Source organism: Desmodus rotundus, chromosome 3, assembly GCF_022682495.2.
Source record: "Desmodus rotundus isolate HL8 chromosome 3, HLdesRot8A.1, whole genome shotgun sequence".
NCBI classification, from domain to species: domain Eukaryota; kingdom Metazoa; phylum Chordata; class Mammalia; order Chiroptera; family Phyllostomidae; genus Desmodus; species Desmodus rotundus.
The window spans coordinates 128660114-128677381 of NC_071389.1; the positions used below are offsets into that span (position 1 = coordinate 128660114).

General features: G+C 38.8%; 1 protein-coding gene across 2 annotated transcripts in view; it reads left to right on the plus strand.

Moving 5' to 3' along the window:
* Positions 1-407: 407 nt before the first annotated feature.
* NAV3 (neuron navigator 3) overlaps positions 408-17268 on the plus strand; it is a 319752-nt gene continuing 302891 nt past the window's right edge. For both annotated transcript variants that reach the window (XM_053921041.1, XM_045187323.2), the window contains exon 1: positions 408-792. In XM_053921041.1, coding sequence (XP_053777016.1) covers positions 550-792 — 243 coding nt within the window. In that variant the 5' untranslated portion in view covers positions 408-549. The remainder of the gene's footprint in view (positions 793-17268) is intronic.

Sequence of the window (17268 nt, forward strand, 5' to 3'; positions counted from 1 at the left end):
TTTCTTTAAAAAGAGAATGTAGTCTGGCTATTTCTGAATCAGGAAGAATGCCTGTCCTTCCACTATTGTAGTCTCTCGGCTGCTTTGACACTTGGACAGAAGGACTTTTCCTTTTGTTTTTCCTTCTTTTTCCTCCCCGGTGCTCAGACTCAGACTGCTGAGTGGGAAGGAAAAGCCCAACCGGGAGCTCTTTAATCCTAAAGAAAGAGCTTTGTAGCCGTTACCTTTAAGAGAAGTTTACTCCCCAAAGGAGTATTTAATACTACATAGATACTGACTCACTGGAGAGAGAGAGAGAGACAGAGACAGAGAGACTGGGAGAGAGAATGAGAATTGAGCCAGCAAGAAAGAAAGATACTTAACTAAAGATGAAGGGAAGTTTTGTTGCCTCTTCTTGAAAGTTATATTATTAGGTTTTTTTTTTTTTCTAAATCATGATGACTGCTAGTTTTGTTTAAAATATTTGTTCTGGAAATACTAAAGTGGAGTCTACCAGACTGAGGTTAGAAGCATTTTCTTTGGCAGCAAGAAGATACTTTTATAGAAGCCATGCCTGTACTTGGGGTTGCCTCAAAACTGAGACAGCCAGCTGTTGGGTCAAAGCCTGTTCATACTGCTCTTCCGATACCAAATCTTGGCACTGCTGGGTCACAGCACTATTCTTCAAGACCTTTGGAACTCACTGAAACAGAGAGCTCAATGCTTTCTTGTCAGCTCCCATTAAAATCAACCTGTGCATTTGGAGAGAAGAATCCCCTCCAAGGGAAAGCTAAGGAGACAGAAGACAGCAAGGTTAGTGGCTGAAGGTTACCTGCTATGTAACTAAAATGCAAATTTCCTTTAGGTGGAATGTAAAGCAAGTTCAGTTTATATACCTGAAAAGCTGACTATGTAGCCTATGTAAACCTGTACTTACAGTTTATTGTTGTTGTAATAGTCATGAACGAAATTCTCTAAATATGCATATGTTGTTCTCACCTAGTACTACTCATAGATGAAATACCTAGTTAGTCCTAGGTGCTGCTCTATTACTGCTAATGAAAACCAGTCACAAATATGAGATTGGTTCATACATGTTATACTGTTAAAGGAAAGTTCTTTGTAAAAGGTTCTAGAGATACCATCACTTTTCTCTAAATACCATTTGCATCTTAAACGCTTCCTCTTTGAATATGTGTACCCTAGACTGCTTCATTCACTGCACTATGAGGGAAAATGAAATATTCTTTTCCTTGATACTGTACATTTGTCTGGATTTTCACTTGTAAATTGAAACCCTACTGTTTTACTTATTACTAACATCTTTTTCAGTCATTTAATTTATAAATTTTGTGAGCAGCAGCTCATACTCTTGGTTTTTAAATGATGCTACAATCGTTTTCTCCAGATGCTGTGGGGAAGCCTGACCCCTCAGCTGAGGAACTTCAGGGGGATACTTTCCTACCTTGATAAACATCACTTTTCACGCAGCTTTGACTATGACGTCAAGCTTTCCAAAGTATCCCTTCTCACATCTGGCTTCTTAGGGAATGGTTTAGATTTTACTGTCCCAACGAAATGTAATTTAAAAATGACTCCAGAAAAACATCATGTAGAAATCAACTCTACATACTTAAAAGAAAACCACCCCTTTTGTCTGAAAAGTTCATTCTATTGTCACCTGTTCAAATCCTCCAAGGTCCAGCCCTAAATGGAACTTTCTTCAGAAAGTCTTTGCCAGCTACCCTTTTTCCTCCTTTATTCTCCTGTGATTCTTTGTCTGTAGTAATACTTATAGCATGTTGACCTAATACTGTATTGTAATCATCTGGATAATTTATTTCTCACCACACTAAATTGAAAATATAAATAGCAGGGCCTTATTCTATGCTCCAGCTCCTTCTCCCCAATGCTCTATTCATAAGCCTTAAAATTGACTAGCCTTAAAATACCTGAATAAATTAATTAACGAATGAACTAACAATTATTCTGAGAAAGACTTAGTTCTAAGTTCTTTAGTCTTATTGGATAACTTAATCTATAAAACATAAGTTTCAAAATGAATGATTTTTAAAGTACTTCTAGCTCTAAAATTATTTTTTGGTGTTTTAAAAAAGCATTTCCAATATAAGAAAAATTGGTTAAAATAATTAATTATAGGTTTATAGTTGTCAGGACAATGTATATAATTCAGGGGTAAAAGTAGGGGTGAAAGGGGTTTGTTGTAAATTATCAACAAAAGACTAAAATATTGAACTTACTAAATGGTAATGGAAATAAGGAACAAATTGACAGTGACCAGAGGGGATGGGGAAGGGAAAATGGGGGCAAGAAGGGGAAGGGTCTAGTCAAGAAACATGTACAAAGGACCCAGGGAAATGGACTACAGGGTGGGGACTGACTGAGGGAGTTGGGGGGGTGGGGGAGGGGAGGGCAAAGTGGGGGAGAAATTGGGACAACTCTAATTGAACAACAATTTTAAAAGATTAAATTAAAAAAATTAAAAATAAAAATATTTAACTTTATGCAAATAATTCAATGTGAACACCATCTAACTCTGTTCTATGTACCCACAATGATGTGTCTGGATTAGATGGAAAGAATAGATGGATGCTTTTTCTCTGCTGACCTTGCTATTATCTCTGCAGGTTTGGTCAAACGTTCATAAGTGGCCTTGGCCTAAGACCTGACCACGATAAGTACTGTTTTCAATAGAATTTTGGTTGATCTCCGGTTAGCAAACATATCAATCACACATCTGATATTCCAATAAGACTCTGTGGTAAGCCATGTTGTATTTATAGGGATTTTTATAATGCCACTGATGAGATTAAAGAGTTTTTCAAACAAATGCAAAGAATGCCTGGTCAGCACTTCAGAATATTTTGAAATGTTAAAAAAAAGTATATTGAAAGATATTAATAAACATGTACAAGATAGAACTGATGGGATAAAATGATCAAGATGGTTGTATTAGAGATAATTAGATTTGGCTGCAAATAGTAGAAAACTCAACCTAACAATCGCATGAACAAGGTAGGAGTTTAATTTTTCTCCATGTAAAGGGCAAATGGAAGTGAGCAGCCTGTGGTCGGTAGGGTGGCCACACGATGCTGTCAGGGGGCCCTCTCTGCTTCGTCGTCCACCATCCTCAGTTTGTAGCATCTGTCTCTCAGTCCCAAGTGGGTAATTGAGTTCCATTCAATTAAAAAGCCATATTCTATTTCATTAAGGATTCCTCCATGCCCCACTGGCCTGTTTGTATTTCTAAGATTTTATCTAGCTGGGCAATGGAAACTGGAAAATGTAGTTTTCGTTCTAGGAAGCTATGTGCCCAGCTAAAAATTATGGGTTCCATTTCCAAGGAAAAAGAGGCCATGGGTAGTACCCACAATAGATGACAGTCATTAAAATATATTTATGTGGAATTCGCTGCTAATCCTTGCACCGGACAGCCTCGCAGTCCAGTTACAGAGAACAAACCTTTGTATGGGTCAGACAAGTATGTGTCTTCAAGCCAGCACTCCCTTCTCTTCCCCTTGTATTTCATTAGTGTAAGCGCCATTGTTCCAGCCATCTAATTTGGAATTCCTAGTACAATATCTGGTGATATACGCCACTATCTCACATCACATAATTTCCAGAAACTGGAGATTTTATAGCTGGGATCTATCCCCTTACACACAGCGTTGTGTGTTGGCGCTTGTTAAGTCTTCTGTCAACTGTTGCAATAATTCCTCTCCTTCGGAAGCTCTCCACCCCATCCATGCAACACATTCACCATCCTGCTTAATGAACAGAACTTTGGTTACTTTTCACACTTCACAGTTTTTTCACTGAGGCATTTTTGTCCCCCAGTTGTTACCCGCTCCTCTTCTACAATAGCTCCACCTCCCTGCTCAGTTCCAGATGCGCCCTTCCTGGGCGTCCCAGGTGCTTCAGAGTGCTAAGTCTCACTGGATCTGTAACAAATAAGTACCTTTTGTTCCAGGTTCCATGTCACATACATGTAGAAACTCCACCACAATATCTCAACAATTTATGTTTTCTCTAGTTATCTCTTGTTCTGATTTCTTACTTTGCCTTGAATTTTCTGTCTCTCCTAATATACTTTCATTTTTCCATTCTTCCTGGGTATTTACCCAAAGGAGGAAAAGACTCGCCTTGCTTTGGTATGTTTACTTAATCTGGAGATTAAGGTTAAGAAGAGGGGGCTGTTTTGTCAAGGCTCTGCGAAAACATGCAATGAAGCATTGGATGTCCCTGTTCATGAAAGTCCGAGGCCATGTTACCACTGAGAACTTCTCCTCTGGCCTTCACTTTTCAGTCCCTAGCCTCCTTTCACCTGGTCGACCCCCTCTCTTTTCCTCCATTCTCGTTTCTGACTTCTTTCCGGTGTTGGGCTCACCCACGCCTTCCCTTTGGATTACCTATGCCAATTCGGTCTTTTTATATTATTATAAAAACAATTAATTTTTTAGCATTTACCATGTACCTTATAGGAAGTTTTTTGTTTTATTCTCACAACATTTTAAAGAAGGCATTATTTCCACATTTACAGAGAAATATGAGGCTTAAATAGAATGGGAAACAGTCATAAAATCAGGCAGTTTATTAATACCAAACTCCAGAACTTCAACTTAGGTTTGTCCCTGTAGAGCCTTTTTTGCAGGTTACATTGCACTGTCTTTATGGAATAATTGCTATATACTTTTTAAAATTCTACCCTATCTTCAAAATCTCACTCACTCTTTAAGACTCAGTTCAAAGGTCAAGGAAAAGAATAAACCAATTGTGGAGGTTAAAAAGGAGGGAGATTTACATCCAGTTGGGGAGATCTAAAGAAAATTCTTTAAAAAGTTGTGGCATTTATAAACATAGTCGAATGGATGTTTGTTTAATTCTCCTACTCTATTAATTGTAAGGACAGTCAAGGTAGAGATTATTTCTTACTATTTTGTTTACATAGTGCTAACACTAATGCTTTGAAAACAGAAGAGACCGAAAGCATTAAATTGAATATTTTTAAAAACATAAATAGTGACATATACAAGTAAATATATTGTATAAATAATATTGTTAATGAGGGCAATTCTTTTGTAGGATTTTAGGTCTGAGAGAAATTCTATTTGGATGGAGCATTCAAAAATAACCTTCATCAAGTAGTTGGAATTTAATGGGCAGATATGACTCATACAGAAAGGAAAAAGCACTCTTTTGAGGAGAGGGTTGTGTAGAAGAATACCCAATAAGTCATTATAATTTGAGCAGCTAGTGGAAATGAGCATTTTTGGCTCAGATTATAGATGGGGGAAGTCTTCATTATAGGAAGGCTTTACGTAAGAATGAGACAAAATTACGCTGTCAATGGTATTTAGGAAAAATGATAGCAGAAAGATACTACTATTAACTACTGTTTATAGAAGCTTGCTGTATATTAGGTACAGAACTAGGCACTTTACAGAGTATCACATTCAATCCTCACAGTAGTTTCAGGATACAGGCACTGTTATTATTCCCATTTTGTAGACGAAGAAACTGGCAGTGGTTAAATGACTTGCAATATCTCAATGCTAAAACAGGATAGAATATGGATTCACACTAATGCTGTGTGGTTCCAGAGGTTACTCTTAATCAGAAACACTGCAACAATGAAGACTTCTGCTGGTGTCAGGGGAAGAGAAGAAGGGCTATTGATCAGCCTGATTTCTATATATACTAGTAAGTTATGTTTTGAGTATTGAATTAGCATAGCTAGTGAATTACAAATAAATCACTGGTGCACCCGAGTGCCTGGAATTATCAGGAGAAGACAATTAAGTTGACACATGGTCTCTATCGAATTCTTTGAATAACAGAAATAAGTAAAAGAAACCCCAGGATGGAAATATAGAAGCAGATGTCAATAGAGTAGATGACTGGCTCTGGCCTCCAGCTGTTTCCTTCTTGGAGAAGATGTCTGATTGCTGGAGACTGTTGACAGCCCTGTTGGCTTGCTCACATGGTAGCACTTCCAGAGCTGGCCAGGCCTCCTGCTGCACAGGTCAGCCCTCGGGTCCCTAGATGATTTGCCTTCTTTGCCTGTTTCTGCCGTGCTTGCACATTTAGTTACTGTATTTGTATTTAAAGAAACATGATTATTTCTTTTCCTAGTTATAGCTTATGCTCCAGGTTTCATGGTTAAACTGTTAGGGGTCATTTTCATTGTTTTTGCCTTCGTGGTGGCAATGATGTGAAGACTGTTGTAATGATTCTTAAAATTTACATTGTCTCTGTTGGCAGAAGGCTTCGCTATTCAGTGTCATACATATACGAGTATGTCCCTTGAGTAAAAATTTGCAGACATGTGGCATTCTAATGCTAGTGTCTGTTATTTTAGATTTTGCTTTACAAAATGTTTAAAGAATTGCATGTCATGTCCTGGCCAGGACATGCTGCTCAACTGATGCTCACTTGGTCGGAGCATCATCCCATACACCAAAAGGCTGTGGGTTCGATTCCCAGTCAGGGAATGCACCTAGGTTGTGGGTTTGATAACCAGTCAGGGTGCATACAGGAGGGAACTGACTGATGTTTCTCTCTCATATCAATGTTTCCCTCTCTCTCTCTCTCTCTTTGTTGCTCTCTCTCTCTCATTTCCTCTCTCTAAAATCAATGAATATATCCTCAGATGAAGATTAAAAAAATTATATAACATACCTTAAACCATGAACTTAAAAAAATTATGGTGTAGATGACATGTGATTAAATGTTACTGAAAAATCTCATACAATTTTTTATTGTTCTTCAAGTGTCAATATTGTGTTTATATTTGGTAGCAGTTTTCCAAATGCATCCTTCTTAATTTTTTCCTTCACAATATACCTTTCCTTAAAAAGGAAGGTACTAAGTATATTGTTTTGGAAACATGAAGTCAATAGGCATGTCATGAATTTTTAAGCAAAGTTATTGCTCCATGGCTGGAATTTATGCTATCACATCTCCAACAACTGTCCTCAGTCAGTCTTGAACTTAAAATGTTAGGTGGCATAATTAAAAACAAAACCAAAAAGCACCAAATTAGGGGCTCAGAGATTTGAATTAAACTTCTGCTAGATCATAAAAAGATAAATCATTTAAGCCCTTTGTCAATCTCTGTATTTATAAAAAAATAAAATGAGGGTAATCGTTCCTTATAAAACTTTTCTAAGGGTAACATTTTTATTATCTACTCCTTTTCTCTTCCCACTTTTGTCCTATCAGTTATCATATTTCTCTCATTTTTTTCCAATCTCTTCCTCTCCAGGGGATCTGTAGCAACACGATTTTTTAACCTCGGCATTAGTGACATTCAGACCTGATAATCCTGTGTTGCGGGGGCAGCCTAGTTGTTGTTCCAGGGTATTTAGCAGCATCCTTCAGTTGTGACCAAAACAAAACCCAAAAATGTCTCCAGACAGTGTGAAATGTATCTATATGGAGGGCAAAATCAAACCCTGTCAAGAAACAGTGCTTTAAAGTCGGCTTGCAAAAATGCTCAGGTCTCCATTATTTAATAATAATAATAATAATATTATTATTATTAAATAATGGAGACCTGAGCAGTGCTTTAAAGTCGGCTTGCAAAAATGCTCAGGTCTCCATTATTTAATAATAATAATAATAATTATTATTATTATTATTAAATATTATTTTCTTCACCCTGCTTCATTTGATAACTCTGTCTTTCCAACTTTCCAGATACATTTCCTGAAAGAGTAGTTTGTATTCATTGTCACTATTCCAGCTTTCGCATTTGCCTTACTTTTCTTGACCTATCACTTTTATTCTGTTTTCCTGGAGGTTACCAATGACTTTTGCAAAGACGTCTCTTCTTGGTTAACATTTTAACCTTTGCTTTCATGCTGTTTGCAGACATCTGTTGACCAGTTCTCTGCTTGGAATGCTCCAGTCTTTACTGGCAAAGTGAGCTTGGCGAGTCAATTAATGCTTAAGTCTCAGTTTGTTTATCTGTAAAATGAGGACAAAAATATAAACTACCCCATAAAATTGTTTGAAGATATATTGCATATAAACTATCAACTATGTTCCAGCAGAGTGACTAGTATATACTGTAATTAGTGGTCAACATTTGTTACCTACTATAATATTGTAAAAGTATCTAATGGTTTAATACAAAAAATTAAGAATTGGAAGTAGAGCAGAGGAGGCAGTGTTAAGTATTCTGTGTGTGAGGGAATTAACATTTCAACCATGTTTTGAAGAATGAATTTGATTTAGCCAAATAAATGGGGAAAAAGAACTTCTTAGGTAGAATAGCATTCACCGAGGTATTTAATACTGTGCTGTGTTTAGGAAACTACAGATTTTTCACCAATTCTAGGATGTAGGACAGACGAAGTTGGGCTGAGGCAGTGGGAGGATGAGTGTTAAATGTCCAGTAAGGAGACTGGACTGTATGGAAGATAAGGAGAGGATGTGAAAGTGACATGAGTAAGTCTGTATTTTAGAAAGATGATGATGAAGTGAATCACAGAAAGGTCCAGTAAAGGGAGAGAAATTAAAAATACAGAAAAGAAGAAGGGTGTGATGAAGCAAAATGTTGACTAAAATCCCAAGCTCGAGCAATGGAAAAGGGACAAGTTTAGTAAAGGAAGCTGTAGATATTCATATTCACTTAGGAAATGTCAACAATCCACAAAATTCGAAGTCTTGAAGGATAAATACTTTTTTCTTCAAAAACTTACCTTTTACTGGGAAATGATAATTTGTGGGCTTGGCAGCAAGTAGCCATTGAAACGAATGATAATTACTAACACTTCTTGAGTACCTACCACAAGCTGGATACTATACCCAATTTATTATTATTCCAATTAAATATATGTAGAAACTGAGCTCAGACTGGTGCTAGGATGGAGCGGGAATTCCAGCCCAGCTCTGTTGGACTCCTTCCTAATCTTCATCTCCCTCTCTGGCTCTCTCTCTCTCACGCAGTTTATAAACCACAGTCAAAATCAATGTTATTCTTATCTCTTTTTGTGGATACTGAGTCACATAATGGGAGAGCAAAGAAAACCACAGATTCCTGCCAGGAGTACTGAATTAATCTTTGACTAATTTCTTTGAGCTCTTCCTCTCTTCCCCAACCCCCACCGTTGCTCCATTTTTGCTTTAAGAAATACTTTCCTTTGGATTCCTAGTCACTAGGGCCCATAGAGAAATTCAGTATCTGTGGGAGAGTTCATTAATTGGATGCATGGCAGGATTTCCCCATTTTTCCCAGAAAAATGGAATGATTTGTTAAAAAATGTTGCAATTCTGCTTGGAGATAAAGTCACCAGATGAGAGGGCAGTGGCAAAATTTTACCTGATTCCCAATAAAATAACATGACACAGTGTCCATAAAAGAAAAAAATCCAAGCCAAACAGAAACCACAGGCCACCTCTTTTTTACATCTTTTGATGTGGGAAGGGACTTTTTTTGTCAAACCTGAAACCCGTGGTGGGCAGGTTTATAATTTTCTGTCATGAAATGGGTTAGAGTACATTTTACAAACGCTCAAAATGGCGTTGAGTCAGTTAAGGTAATACTAACTTCCACGACAGACAAACTCAAGGTTTCAGTGGCTTAACAGAGGAGGAGTCTTTCATCTTTCAGCTGTCCCATTTGTCAGGGGTTGACACAGTGCGGCCCGTAGGTCTGACCTGGGCTGGTGCCCAGTTTTGTCCAGCAAGGTTTTGTTGGAACCCAGCCCTGATGTTGGGTCGTGCGCTGTCTGTGGAGACGTTTGTGTTAGGGCGAAGCGCTGACTTGTTCCTATAGACACTGTGTGGCCCACAAAGACTGAAATGTTTACTTCTGGTCCTTTGTAGAAAGAGTTTGCTAATATATGTTTATGGTAACTCAGGAAACCAGATTCCTTCCAGCTTGTGACTCTGTCATCCCAACTCTAGCCAGCCATCAGTCAGTGAAAGAGAGAAAATGGAGGATTTTATAAGAGGCTTAGAAATGTCGTATGCCATTTCCACTCAGTTATAGGGGTCAGAACTCAGGCCTATGATGATACCTAGTTACAGGAGGGACTAGGAAGTGCACTCTAGCTGTGTACCCACAAGTTAGGGGAAACGGTGTGGTGAGCTATGCGTGAGCATTTGGTTGACAGAGACTGCCTCATTAGTCAGATGTTGAAGATTAAGCAAAAATTGGCCATATTAAAGCTATTCTGAGGTGACCAGAAGTGTCTTCCAGATAATCCAGAAGTTGTCCTAAATTATAGGGGTGTGTTTTTAAAAGCAAACCATTGAATAACTGGGGGACCATATTTATACTCAAGTTGATAAATGTACAAAAAGAAAATATCTTGCAATTAACCCAGCTTTTAAAAAAAATAGACCAAGCCCATCTACTCAAAGGTATCATATAGAAATTTCACTGTGGTCTCATGATTCCTTCAGCTGCTCCCCTCCTTACGATTTAGCTAACCATCTTTAATTTCTCCTGTTCCAGCCTGTTTACGCAAACTTCCATCCTGAAGCAACTCTCTCTTGGTCCTGTGCCCTTGTTTCTACTTGCTCGATGACTCAGTTTTTAGCGTTCTTCTCTTGCTGGACCCGGAAACTGTCCATCAAGCTGGCAATCAGAAAGACCAGGGCCGTGTAAGATCTGAATTCTGGAACTGAAATTTAAAGAATCAGGGTCAAGTCAGGCGTCACAGTGGGGAGGAAGCATTGCCTGCTTCTAGATGTTGTCACATGATGGCTGCATAGTTGTGTGAGGGAGTTAACTGCTCTCTGGGCCTGGAGCTACTATGTAGCTTCTGTCAGCACATTGCAAATTGGTTCCAAAGTGGCCTTCTGGGAATGCATGAAGGGGCCATTGACAAACCCACCGCCAGTATTGACAGAAGGGACTCATACTACAATTCTTTCAGTCCATGGTAAGCAAATATGAAGACCAGCACATAGAACAACCTCATTTCGAGTGCAAGGTAAATTTTTAAAAGACTTAATTGGTCTTTAGATTGAGTTGTGTATCTGGGACTATCTCTACTCAGGTTCCTACTTCTCTTTGACAGTATTTATTATATAGCTTTAACTTGGGTCAATTTAAATTGCTCACTTTTTGGACTCTACAAGAGTATACCGGTTATACATTTCTATTTATTGCCCCTGATGCCTATATTTTTAATATAATCTTGCTGTACCTTTTTTTTTTGGACATTTTATTGAATTTCTACAGAGTGATATTTTTTTGCCAGAAACTTTTATGTTATTATTTTGACCCATATATTGTTTGGATCCTGTTTCACATTTCCTTTCTCTTAGAACCATCTGCTTTTTATAGCTGTTGCTTCCTTCCTCTGGCTGGCCTTTTGATATGCACACTTGTGTGTTGCCTTCTCCCACTGAACACAAGTTTTATCATCTCCAACAATACGTTCTCTCCTCTCTTTTCCTCTGATTCAGGAGAGACCTATTGTATTCTAAAACAAGTCTGCTCTTTCACAAATGAACCTCTTCTGATTGCCCCTTCTAGGTCTCTCTCCATCGTAGGTCCTAGGTGACTGACTTTTAGTAATCACTCTTGCAGTCAGTTAGTCCATCATCAACTGTTTATCACACACTTACCATGTATAAGGCAAGGAGTATACATTTTATGCGTGTAATAAAGTTTATTTTAACATGATAGGCTTTATGACAAATTTACTTGCAACAGCTGGTCCTCTTTTTTAGAAATTTATGTTCATTCTTTTTTGACAATGCTAAATTCCTACTTCATATCATCTAGAAATACCAAAATCAATTATAAGTCAGATCTTTAATAACCCTAACTTTTATTATACATTTGGGGTGTGTTTGTTTTATTGAAAAGACGTTTGCTCCCTGAAGTTGTGACAATCACATTGCCTGTTCCTTGGTGGGGGGACTGCCTTCAATTTAGAACCACTGATTTAGATCCTGCCTTGTTTGAAAAGGGATGTAGTAGAAGTAAAAAACATAAAACAACATATAACATTTCAAAACATATGCAAATAAAATGGCATTACAAGAGAAAAAGAACAACAGGATAATGCTAGAGGAAAGGCTGGTGTATGAAATTTTTGCCGTGAGGTTTTGTATAGGTGTTAGAAGTCCCCCATACGTTTGGTTCTGTGGTTTCAAACTCCTGATACATAAAGGTTAGGTTGTGATGTTTTAATCAGTGTGCAAAGCATGAGCTAATATTTTCTCAGGAGATTCACATCTTTGTCTGTTTCTGGGTGTGCAAGGAATATTTCCTAGGGGTATTTATAGAGACACTATATATTTAAACAACAATTTTCTCAATGATACTTTTATTCCAGACTTTAGTTATTATTTTCTCCCCATGCCCCTGTCATATGGAACCATTAAAATAATTTTAATTAAACCCACGCAGGATGACCAACTGTACTGATTTTCCCTGGGCTGCCCTATTTTAGCATCGAAGGCTTATTGTTGTTGAAATCTCTCCGTCCAGAGCAAACCAGTGGGGTTGGTCACCCTAATTCTGAATCAAATTCCTTGTTTCTCTCTTCAATTTTATTCCATTTTTTATAATTGTCTAATTATTCCAATTTTGTAGTAGTTGAAAATGCATTTTATATGTATTGATCTTAAAAATCTTACCTTATTTAAGGGTTTATTGTCAGATGCTGTCAATTCTCTACTCAGATTTAACAGAACTTGTTCTTTCTTTAACAGCCATTATTCAAGTTAGAAGTAGTTTCTGTTACAGAACAGAAAGTTCATCCACCCCACACTAGCAGAGCTGAACACTGGACACAAAGAATTACAATGGAGAAATATTGGCTATTTTTATTGATGAATGGCACCATTGAGGAGAATGGGAAGCTAATAGTCAAAAGCCCAGATTCCACAATGGCATGTAGTTTACAGATCATACAGGGAGAAATCACAAGACACTCTGGTTTGGGGTTGGGGGTCCTGCTGGAAGTTGACTGGTTAGAGGTGAGGTGAGGATAATGAGTCATTTCTTCAGGTCTTGGACAGCTCTGAGGTCTTTTCTGGTGTCTCTGTGATCTCATGGGAAAGTAGCCAGGGGTCATTCCACCTTCGGGCTCAGGAGCTGAAATGTAGCTTAGGTCAAGATTTATCTTTAGCCCCTCAGAGGTCCAGACCTGTTGACCATACCAGGGGGAAAGGCTAGGTCTCTGAGAGAGAGAATCTGTAGAGCTAGGATTCAAAACTAAATTCAGTCAAAGTCATAAGGACTTTTCTATAAAGCTTCTAGTTATTCAGAGAAGAATTATTTTTATAAGACTCAAATATTTACATTTTCTCCTTCCTTATCCTTACCATTTTAACTAGTATTGGCAATAATGGATGTCTTGCTCTTTCCTTTTGTGTGAAAAGCTTAGAGTTGTCAGTAAATCGAACACAGCATAGCTGCCTGAGTTCATCAGGTAATTTCCAGCATAAGATCTGTGGGCCTTGAGTTGCATGTGGTGATATCTTGAGATACTGCATTTAGTTTGCCTTTTTCTTCACCTTCAGAGACCACACACAAAAAACGGGCCTTCCATTTCACTTCAGCAGTGTGCTTCTCCGTGAGACAGACAGGACGCGGTCTGAGACCAAGTCCACGCTTTCACAACAGACCATTGACAGAATGTGTGGGGAGTAGCAACAGGAAGAGAGCATCTGTCTACACCAAAATTATCAGAGACGGCTGTATGTGTGAGGATCTTAGGTTTCAGAAATATGTTTTTTAAGGTCACCCATTTTCTGTCTCTGTTTTTATTGGATGAGGAAAGTTGCCTTCGAGATGGCAAAACATTTTAAATTCAGAGGAGGAGTTGCATCACATCTTATCTATTTACCCCAGGCAGAAAATGAGTTCCCTCGGGCACTAAACACATTTTGTTTAGCCCTTATGTATGGTCTATGTGAATCAAGCCGAGAGAATTCAAATAGTGAGAAGAGAAAATCCAAGTGAGAAATTATAATAAGGGGGGTTGAGCAGGAAAGAAGTCCTTTTAGACAGAGTGGCCCAGGTGCTGACTTTACCTACAATCCGTTCTGCGAGAAATCTGAGAAAAATGCCACTTGGAGTGTGGGTTTCATAAGCACTGATACATCATTTCTCTTCTGTAGACTCGTCAAATCATAATTAAATTTTAAAATCATAATTAAATTTAATATTTTAAAACTTGTAAGAAAATCGTTTTCATCTTATTCCTGGGTCTACTCTTGCATTCTTATCCTGTTTCACCTGCCCGAGGAAAGTTCCTATACCAACATACTACCCTATCACAGCGTCGCTCTGTACAGATGTATTGAGCTGGCACAGCTGCCATTATGTTGAAAAGAGAGTTAGAGTGAGTCCCAGCATCTGCCTTGTCTTTTGCTTTCTTCTTTTCAAGTGCAGTTGTATAAACTTTTGTTCAAATGTCCTACCCCCTGGGTCCTCTTCTGGATGTGTAGCTGCTCCCCAGAGGACTTGGCAGTAGGTGCTTCCTGTTGTGCAGCAGACTTTTCATTTATAGGACATCTGTAAAACCACAACATGAGCAGTCAGACTAGCTAAAAGGGCCTTCTAAGCAACGTAGTAAAACTTCAGAGCACATTCTCGAGCCAGGAGAAAGTGCCCTGAAGAGCTGATGTGATTTAGGGTGAGCAAGGCACAAGTCAAGGTGTGGGGCTTTTCCCTCTACCAGAAAACAACACTTGGATTTCCTGGCAATGCAATTATGTAATGGCTGTGGTTTCTTTTTGTAAACTATGTCTCAGACAGGGAGGAAGAAGGAACCAACTGGATTGTGTAACTTTATAAATAGAAACAGCCATGTTAAAATAATAAGGCTGCTCTCAGTTAAACCAATGAATTTTGCTACTAGCTGCAAAGCTAGGCCACTGAATGAATATAAGATCCATACCGTGGAGCAGTGTCTGAGGTTTGCCCAAGAATGCTTAATGGCTAAACTCAGTGAGAAGTTCTTACCCTTCTTCCATTTGCTTCGGAGTATTTTAGTCCAAATAAATCAAAACCTTTTCTCTGCTGGAAATAGTCAAGTTGGAGACACACAGGAACTTGTCCTTCACTACAAATAATGAATAATGAACTCATACGACTTTTAATACAGCACATAATTTACTAAACACTTGGAACTGTTTATCCTGGCAATGGCATAAAGGATCCAGAGGTACCTACCTTATTATCTGTTGAACAAAATGTGTGCTACATTTGCCCTGTGTTCTGGAACACTAGATGATTTAAATTTCATTGCTGCTCTTTATTTTAGAGGGCAGAACCCAGGTACTTGGAGAGAAATCTCCTTGACAAAGGCCAAAAACATCACTTATCTCAGTATGATTCCGTTCTATTTAATGTATACTCCAAAAAAGAGATTGTGCTACGTTTGCCAGTTAGCTGAGGTTTATAGACCATAGGTTTTGAATCTCTCAGGGATGAATGTATAATGGGAGTGTTCTCTTTGATCTCTTTGTGGCTATAAAAGTGACAGTAGTCCCTCCTGGACACTGCTGACAAATGAGTCTGCCCCGGCATGGCTGCAGCTTTGGCGATCATTCAAGGTTCTTCCTAATGTGAGTGCAATGAATTTTCTCATTTAAACTCTTACTTTAAGGAGAAGCCTGCTTGATTCATGTTTATATCCCCTGAGATCTGTAACACGTTCTCTTGGATACAGTAGGAATTTACACATATTTGTTGAATTAAAAAAATAATGAATTTTGTATTTTTATTTCCTTGCTTCATGATTTGCTTCATGCTTATGTTTAAAAAAGAGCTATCCCAGACTCTATTCATGATAGCTTGGATATAAATGTTGGCTCTGCTGTTTGGGTACATTTCTACTCTTGCATTGATTCAAGGTCAACTCTTATTCATGTCCCAGCCCTAGTATACAGTCATGCCCCACTTCACACCAGGGATATGTTCTGAGAAATGTGTTGTTGGATGATTTTTTTGTTGTGCAAAAATCAGGGTGTTCATACAGAAACCGAGGTGTTAGAGCCTCCTAGTATAAATATATGTGCTATGCTTTTACGTAACTGGCAGTGCAGTAGGTTCACTTACACTAGAATCATCACAAACACAGGAGTCGTGCGTTACACTACTATGTTTTGATGGCTGCATCACCAGGTGACGGGAGTTTCTCAGCTTCACGTTAACCTTACGGGTGACCACTGCGTATGTATGCAGTTAGTCCCTGTGCAGCCCATGGCGGCAGTGCACCAGTCCGCCCTGAGCAAATCTGCCCCAGTTCAGTGGAGGTCGTATCTGTCTCCGAGCCCTTCTCATCAAATGTAGAATATTCACAGTGGAGGGGACAGTGGAGGATCTTCTACTGTGTGTCTCTTTTATGGACGTTGGTAAAATTGAGCAAATTAAAATGGAGTGTTTTAAAACCATATCATCTTCTACAGTGAATATAAAAGTTACGACCTGAGTGTCCCATTTGGTGATGACTATTACTTAGGTTACTTTAACAAATCTGCTTGGGAAAATAAGTAGGACTTTAACCTCACATCCGGCACTCACAGTCTCCAGCCATAGCTTCGGACTGGAGAACTGCTGAGGAGGTGCGCTGTGTCCGAGTCGTGCTCCAGCACTTAGAGGTGTCCTGGCCTCCTCTGATTTGCTTGTCAGCTAGACCGTAGCCGGTGAGGCCACTCTAATCAGCAGCAGTGGCCATGGGCTGTCGCCAAGGTAGGGTTGTGGACATTACTAGAGTCTGCTGGTCTAGGGCGATGTGTGATCCCATCTTCCTCCTCGCAAGTCCATTGTAGTGTAGTAAATTCAGCCAAGGGCATTGTAATTTATGTGTCTTATGTGTTTATACAGGGCTTTACGACGCACTACTTCTCATATGTAAGGATATTACTCAGTATTTTCTATAATGCATTTCTTCTCGCTCCCAAACCTCCATTCATGCTGATGGTGGTAGAAAGAGATTGGTGAGGATGGGGGAATCCTAAATTAGATTTTTTTTTTCAGTTTAAGAAGTACTCATTAAAGTAAATATTTAGTCGTTTGAATATTAAACTTTTTGTTGGTGTTGTTTTCCTTTCTCCACGAGGCTTGTCTATTCTCATTTATAGAATGGCATCTCCAAATGGGTAGGTGTGACATGTTTAGGGAAGTCTGTGTGTCCTCGGGGTACTAGGGGATGGAGTGAGAAAGGACCTCTGGTTTGCTCGCTACCATCTGGGTTCTTGCTGTTCTGTGCTGCAAAGGCCCACACAGCCGGGTCCCTGGGCACTCGGTGCTTCTCTGCTGAGACTTGGGCTTTGGATCCTGTGTGA